The sequence below is a fragment of the Triticum dicoccoides genome, chromosome 3B (genome assembly GCF_002162155.2).
Source record: "Triticum dicoccoides isolate Atlit2015 ecotype Zavitan chromosome 3B, WEW_v2.0, whole genome shotgun sequence".
Taxonomy (NCBI): domain Eukaryota; kingdom Viridiplantae; phylum Streptophyta; class Magnoliopsida; order Poales; family Poaceae; genus Triticum; species Triticum dicoccoides.
The window spans coordinates 631,875,792-631,883,947 of record NC_041385.1 but is presented as its reverse complement, the minus strand read 5'-3'; the positions used below and the strand labels follow the sequence as shown (position 1 = coordinate 631,883,947).

Below are 8,156 nucleotides of genomic sequence, written 5' to 3'. Positions count from 1 at the left end.
TATGCATCTTAGTTATGTAGAGATTAGGTATATATACATTATGTTTGTATTCTCTTGATGATTCATTTTGAGTCAATAAAATCTATCTTTTGTTCGAAAAAACAAAGTAATACATTGGAGAGAATATGATTTACTTGTCCGCGGAGATTTGTTCATGAAAAACACCATCATGAGTATAGTACAGGTAGGGGTAGCAGACAATGCAAAGGCAGCCACAGTGTTGTCAGCTGTTCAGTAGGTCCACGCAAGATTTGATCTAGGCGACCACGCACCAAACAAATAACCTTTCCAGCCCATGCTGCGTCAAGCCACTCTAAAACAGGCAGAGACCGTTCGCAATCGCCTAAATTATTCCGTAATCACAGAGGGCTCCAAAGCCACGCGAAAAAGCATAGAATATACTTTTGAATACTCCAAAGCGGAGCAGAGCGTGGGGGCAAGTAAAGCAGAAGTTCTCATATGCTCAAGAATATGCCAGGGAAGATGCCTCACTTAGGTCACCGAGCCACCGGAGCTTCCACTCGCTGGTCGATCGAAACCTCGTGCGTGCGCTTCTATATATGGAGCCTGACCCGGCATCTCCCATGGAGGACTCCTTCGCCTGGGAGGAGCTCCTCCCAGGTATATACCCCCCAACAATGGCTTGATGCTAGCCACTGCCGGCATGCAGCTCGTGCTGCGCTTTACCTCTCAGGTTCACCGGCGGCGACGGCGGTGCGCGGCGGAGGTATCTAGCTAGCTAGGCGGGTGTTAGGCCGTGTAGGGCAACTATACATCTTTGGCAATGTCTTCTTCTTCCTCCTCCATGGGAGGATTGTAATGGAGTGTGTAAACTGTGCGTGCATCCCCTGGGCTGGGCTCTCGTTCGTGGAAACTCACCGTCTTGCATTTCTACGACCAATACTGGTGCTCTGTTGCCTCGTTGAAAAGAAATACTATACTAGTGCTCTTGTTGTGGAGGCTGCTGTATTCCTGTTTGTGGCGAGCTGGTGTTTTTGTCATGTCAACTTTTTACCGTTGATCTTTCAGCACTGGAGAATTGTATCGTATGGTACTCCCGTGTGCTCCACTATTTGTCTCTGTCTTGGATACGGAGACTCGAGTGGTAGATCCGGTCTTCGTTCGGCTTATGTTTGTGCCTGCAGGTTTGAAGTGATCGACGCCCGCGCTGTGATCAGCCGGTTGTTTCTAAACGTTTTTCATGGTATTGCCGCTCGGCCTTCTTCCCCTTTGCACGGCGTGGCGCTCCCTCTCAGCCAGAGCACTCGCCGAGGGCTTGTTCTGTAGACACATCCTTCGCTACAAGCCGCCCAACTGTCGACCACGGTAGGCATCGATGCTCTGGGACGAAAGCCCTTCTTCAGGACAAGGCCGACCGCCGTCAGACCGCACACTACAAGGAGCACGTTCGCCGGCACCGAAGGCCCGGTACTCGACTCCTGCAGTGCTTGTCGACCGGTAGCACGTTCGCCGGCACCGCAAGGCCCGGTACTCGACTCCTGCAGTGCTTGTCCACCGGTAGCACGACCGCCGGCACCGCAAGGCCCGGTACTCGACTCCTGCAGTGCTTGTCCACCGGTAGCACGTTCGCCGGCACCGCAAGGCCCGGTACTCGACTCCTGCAGTGCTTGTCCACCGGTGCTTTCGGTAGCTCCGCCGACGTGGCAATCTCTGTCGCAAATGCATCAGCAACGGCTCCAGCGCAACGACCACCGTGCGTCGTTCTGCGATCTGGGTTCGGGTCACAACATCACCACTTCTGTGCAACCTCACAGCGGTGCCAGTGGCGAAAAAGTTGGCCATCGGAATGGCTGGGAGAGGTGTAATGACGGTTAAGGAGGCTTATTTTCTGAAATTTTCAAGTTTCAACCGACTATTATGCAAATCACCAGCAGAGCATCGGTATGCAATACGATAAAAACCCAACACCTTTAATTATAACGAACTAAGCATGAGCTCAAAGACAAGATTGAAACTACAGTGAGCCGGGCAGAATACTAGATTTAAACCTCTTCAACATCTATCTCGACGGAACAACATAATATTGCATATGGATTTTTCAGAATTAACGACAGGCACAGCTCATAGTTTTCAAACAAAGGCACCCAATCCGAAAGTGCATAACGGATTCCAGAATAACTCAACAAGCAGCGGCAGCTAGTCAGACAAAAAAAGACAACTTAGGTGTTCCTTGGGAAATATCCTACTAACACATCTCAGATACTTTCATCGAATTTTCCATTTTCCATTTTCAGTAGAAAAAGCCTAGCACCTTGCCACCAACATTCTTACGCCTTGCCTCCTCATGGTCCATGATCCCAGCAGAGGTTGTCAGCACGATGTAACCAAACTGCAAATCAGGTGGGACAATGTACATCGAGTTAATGATAAGAGATCCGACACGTGCTGAAAACTAAGAGTTCATGCATCAAGTTACATACACAATTCAATGAGCAGTAGTAAGTTGAGGCAACTGACCTGACGAGAAGGAAGGAGCCTTGCAGTCCATCCCTCAATCTCCTTGACACCAACATCAAAGCGAGGACTGATGACACCACACTTGTTCAGCCTGCCATTCAATTCAACCACGATCTTGCCAGACCTGTGATCATCAACATACTCAAACTCGCCAATGTATCCTACAACAAAGAGAACAGAGTCAGCTACAGATTCTCAGAGAGCAACAACAAAACAGAATGTGCAGTGTAGAACTAACCATGCTTCTGCATGACGATAAGGAACTTGATAATGACCTTGGAAGAAGGCCTGATCATGACCTGCCTCTTCCCACGCTTCTCAGCGTTGTACATGCTCTTGAGAGCATCGTTCAGCACACTGACTCTCACCATCCTTACCTGCAGAATAACAACAGCCTTTTAGAAACCAAATGGAAGGAAAAAAAAAGAGAACATGCCTTTGTATGCAAGTAGTAATGGAACAGTTTTTTACATTTGAACACTTTGGATATTTCACTCTAGCAAGGTCTACTTGGCACAAGAATGTCAAAATGTTACAGCTATCATCCAGTTGAAGGAACATAATCCTATATATGCAAGTGCTTTCAACTATTAGACTCTGGCTAAGATAGTTTATTCAACTAGTTAAATGACATGTCCTATGCAAGTCAAAGCAAGTTCTACAGTACACAAGCAAGTAGGATGATTGGTAACTAGCTACTCCAGCAAAGGTGAATCACGTTCCAAAATGAATCATGCACTAGCCTGTGATGCATTTAACAAATCAACTAGGTGGATACACAACTAAGCATATAAACACGTGAACTGCCAGACACAAAGTACGTGATTCCTTAACACGTACTCAGAGCATGGCGAAATGACAACCCAAGCAAGGTTCACGTTCAGCTCGCTAAAGATTTAACAAGCCAAAACATTTCATGGCGTTTGAAAACAGGTGCATCTCTTTGGTTAATCTTACCCATACTATGAAGCAAAAATAAAATTAATTTCATTTCTCACATTTCATCGGCGCCAATCACAGGCCGCACACAAAATTTAGCAGAGTGCCCTCTCGCAAACTAGACATTCCAACGCACCAAACTACGATAAATCTTCAACCTCATGAACAGGATACACAGGCAGGAAAACACCTACACGACACAAATAGCTAACAAGGGCTCTCTATAACTAGAGTTGCTCTGCCAGATCAAACCAAGGCACCCCATACGCACAAGATATTTAGCCACACTAGAAGAAACTAAAAGCTTGCAGTTCGCCGGGGAACAGGCCACCGATACACCGCGCCGCCGTGAAACTAGAGATCCGGAATAGGTACGCGCCGATCTAGGAAACAAACAGAAGGGAGAGGGATGGAGGGATCAGGGCAACGTGCTCCTGCGAGTGGTACCTCTAGGGAGCGAGTCGAGCTCTGGCCGTGGCGGCGGCGGCGGCGGCGGCGTCTGCGGAGCGAGAGCGGCAAGCAGGAAGGCGACGGCGCAAGGGGGAGTTCCGCGAGAGGGTTTGGCAGCTTAAAAGGGGTGGAAGGATGGGGCGCCTGCAGTTGGATCTGAATCTGACGGTGATCGTTTGCTTCGAGGTGGTTTGCCCTAGAATGACGCCAGTCCCTACAAACACGGCCTTTTTGTAGAACCCGGCTCGGATGGCCCATGCGAGACCTCTCTGTGATGGGCCGGACCTCCTTCCCATTCTTTAAAAACGTCTAGGAATCTGCTGCTGTGTTTTTTTATCCTAATTGCTGCTGTGTTTTTTTACCCCTCAAAAATAATGCTGCTGTGTTTTTTTTCAGTTCTGTCGTCGTGTATTTTTTTTCTAAAAGGACCAGATCTATTATAAAGATTCATTGGAAGTACAAAACACCTCAAACATAATAAAAATTATATCGAGGTCCATAGACCACCGAACGACCATTGCCGCCGCCAAAACGAACGGTCAACGCGCCGCTGTCGCCGCTCCCATACCGGAGCCGGCTTGACCTTGCCAGTGACGTCCGGGAAGTCATCGTGCACGTGCCCCTAACGACCAGCGCCTCAGAGCCGCAGTCGTTGTCGTTGAATCCTTGAATATATCTGAAGAACCTGACACCAAATATCGCCGTTGCGTACACACGACGAGAAACCCTAACCTCGCCGCCCCAAAGAGCTGGCAAGAATCTACGCAAGATATGTCTAATCCGTCCCAACGGACAAACTTGAGGAGGATCAGAGTCCGGAAGACTGACTCGAAGAACCATGCAAAAAAAAGACTAACTCAGAGAAGAAGCGCCGCCATCTATCCAAACGCCGCCCTTGCGAGGACTAAAACCCTAACTATCTACTAGACGGATTCGAGGCTGCTGGGGAAAGTAGTAATTTCAAAAAAAATCCTACGCACACACAAGATCATGGTGATGCATAGCAACGAAAGGGGAGAGTGAGTCCAATATCCTCATAGACCGAAAGCGGAAGCGTTAGCACAACGTGGTTGATATAGTCGTACGTCTTCACGGCCCGACCGATCAAGCACCGAAAGCACGACACTTCCGAGTTCTTGCACACGTTCAGCTCGATGACGTCCCTCAAACTCCGATCCAGCCGAGTGTAGAGAGAGTTCCGTCAGCACGACGGCGTGGTGACGATGATGATGTTCTATCGATGCAGGGCTTCGCCTAAGCACCGCTACAATATTATCGAGGTGGACTATGGTGGAGGGGGGCACCGCACACGGCTAAGAGATCCAAGGGATCAATTGTTGTGTCTATGGGGTGCCCCCCCTCCGTATATAAAGGAGGAGAGGAGGGGGCCGGCCAGGAGGAGGAGGCGCGCCCAAGGGGGGGAGTCCTACTCCCACCGGGAGTATGACTCCTCCTTTTCCTACTTGGAGAGAGAGAGGGAAGGAAGAGGAAGGAGGAAGGAAGGAAAGGGGGGCGGGCCCCTCCAATTCGGATTGGGCTTGGGGGGGCGCGCCCCCTCCCTTGCTCCTTTCCCCTCCTTTCCACTAAAGCCCATTAAGGCCCATATACCTCCTGGGGGGGGGTCCGATAACCTCCCGGTGCTCTGGTATTATCCCGATCTCACCCGGAACCATTTCGGTGTCCAAATATAGTCATCCAATATATCAATCTTTACATCTCAAACATTTCGAGACTCCTCGTCATGTCCGTGATCACATCCGGGACTCCGAACTATCTTCGATACATCAAATCACATAAACTCATAATATAATTGTCATCTAACTTTAAGCGTGCGGACCCTACGGGTTCGAGAACTATGTAGACATGACCGAGACATGTCTCCGGTCAATAACCAATAGCGGAACCTGGATGCTCATATTGGCTCCCACATATTCTACGAAGATCTTTATCGGTCAAACTGCATAACAACATACGTTGTTCCCTTTGTCATCGGTATGTTACTTGCCCGAGATTCGATCGTCGGTATCTCAATACCTAGTTCAATCTCGTTACCGGCAAGTCTCTTTACTCGTTCTGTAATACATCATCCCGCAACTAACTAATTAATTGCAATGCTTGCAAGGCTTATAGTGATGTGCATTACCGAGTGGGCCCAGAGATACCTCTCCGACAATCGAAGTGACAAATCCTAATCTTGAAATACGCCAACTCAACAAGTACCTTTGGAGACACCTGTAGAGCACCTTTATAATCACCCAGTTACGTTGTGACGTTTGGTAGCACAGAAAGTGTTCCTCCGGTAAACGGGAGTTGCATAATCTCATAGTCACAGGAACATGTATAAGTCATGAAGAAAGCAGTAGCAACATACTAAACGATCAAGTGCTAAGCTAACAGAATGGGTCAAGTCAATCACATCATTCTCCTAATGATGTGATCCCGTTAATCAAATGACAACTCTTTGTCCATGGCTAGGAAACATAACCATCTTTGATTAACAAGCTAGTAAAGTAGAGGCATACTAGTGACACTCAGTTTGTCTATGTATTCACACATGTATCATGTTTCCAGTTAATACAATTCTAGCATGAATAATAAACATTTATCATGAAATAAGGAAATAAATAATAACTTTATTATTGCCTCTAGGGCATATTTCCTTCAGTCTCCCACTTGCAATAGAGTCAATAATCCAGTTCACATCATCATGTGATTCAACACCAATATTCACATCTGTATGTGATTAACACCCATAGTTCACATCGTCATGTGACCAACACCCGAAGGGTTTACTAGAGTCAATAATCTAGTTCACATTGCTATGTGATTAACACCCAAAGAGTACTAAGGTATGATCATGTTTTGCTCGTGAGAGAAGTTTAGTCAACGGGTCTGTCACATTCAAAGCCGTATGTATTTTGCAAATATTCTATGTCTACAATGCTCTGCATGGAGCTACTCCAGCTAATTGCTCCCACTTTCAATATGTATCCAGATTGAGATTTAGATTCATCTAGATCGGTGTAAAAGCTTGCATCTATGTAACTCTTTATGATGAACTCTTTTATCAACTCCATAATCGAGAAACATCTCCTTAGTCCTCACTAAGGATATTCTTGACCGCTGTCCAGTGATCTACTCTTAGATCAAAATTGTATTCCTTTGCCAAACTCAGAGCAAGGTATACAATAGGTCTGGTACACAGCATAGCATACTTTATAGAACCTATGACTGAGGCATAGGGAATGACTTTTCATTCTCTTTCTATTTTCTGCCATGGTTGGGTTTTGAGTCTTACTCAACTTCACACCTTTGCATCACAGGCAAGAACTCTTTCTTTGACTGTTCTATTTTGAACTACTTCAAAATCTTGTCAAGGTATGTACTAATTGAAAATCTTATCAAGCGTCTTGATTTATCTCAATAGATCTTGATGCTCAATATGTAAGTAGCTTTACTGAGGTCTTTCTTTGAAAAACTCATTTCAAACACTCCTTTATGCTTTCCAGAAAACTCTACATCATTTCTGATCAACAATATGCCATTCACATATACTTATCAGAAAGGTTGTAGTGCTCCCACTCACTTTCTTGTAAATACAGGTCTTTCCAAAAGTCTGCATAAAACCATATGCTTTGATCAACTCATCAAAGCGTATATTCTAACTCCGAGATGCTTGCACCAGTTCATTGATGAATTGCTGGAGCTTGCACACTTTGTTAGCACCTTTAGTATTGACAAAACCTTCTGGTTGCATCATATACAACTCTTCTTTAATAAATCCATCCATTTACCAGATTTCATAAAATCTGGCAATTGCTAACATGATTCGGACAAACTTAAGCATCGATATGAGTGAGAAAATCTCATCGTATTCAACACCTTGAACTTGTCGAAAAACTTTTTGTCGAGCTTTGTAGATAGTAACACTACTATCAGCGTCCGTCTTCCTCTTGAAGATCCATTTATTTTCTATGACTTGCCGATCATCGGGCAAAACAACCAAAGTCCATACTTTGTTCTCATACATGGATCCCATCTCAGATTTCATGGCCTCAAGCCATTTCGCGGAATCTGGGCTCATCATCGCTTCCTCATAGTTCGTAGGTTCATCATGGTCTAGTAACATGACTTCCAGAATAGGATTAACGTACCACTCTGGTGCAGACTGTACTTTAGAAGACCTACGAGGTTCTGTAGTAACTTGATATGAAGTTTCATGATCATCATCATTAGCTTCCTCACTAATTGGTGTAGCAATCACTAGAACTGACTTCTCTGATGAACTA

At 46.0% G+C, this 8,156-nt stretch overlaps 1 protein-coding gene across 1 annotated transcript; it reads right to left on the bottom strand.

The window, feature by feature from the left end:
• Positions 1-2,002: 2,002 nt before the first annotated feature.
• On the bottom strand, positions 2,003-4,007 carry LOC119277524 (40S ribosomal protein S15a-1). The gene is made up of 4 exons (XM_037558808.1): positions 3,865-4,007; positions 2,717-2,855; positions 2,479-2,639; positions 2,003-2,350 (listed from the first exon to the last, which is right to left on the bottom strand). Exons 2-4 carry the CDS (start codon positions 2,847-2,849, stop codon positions 2,252-2,254), a joined length of 393 nt encoding a protein of 130 aa, XP_037414705.1. The 5' UTR covers positions 2,850-2,855; positions 3,865-4,007; the 3' UTR covers positions 2,003-2,251.
• Positions 4,008-8,156: the final 4,149 nt, after the last annotated feature.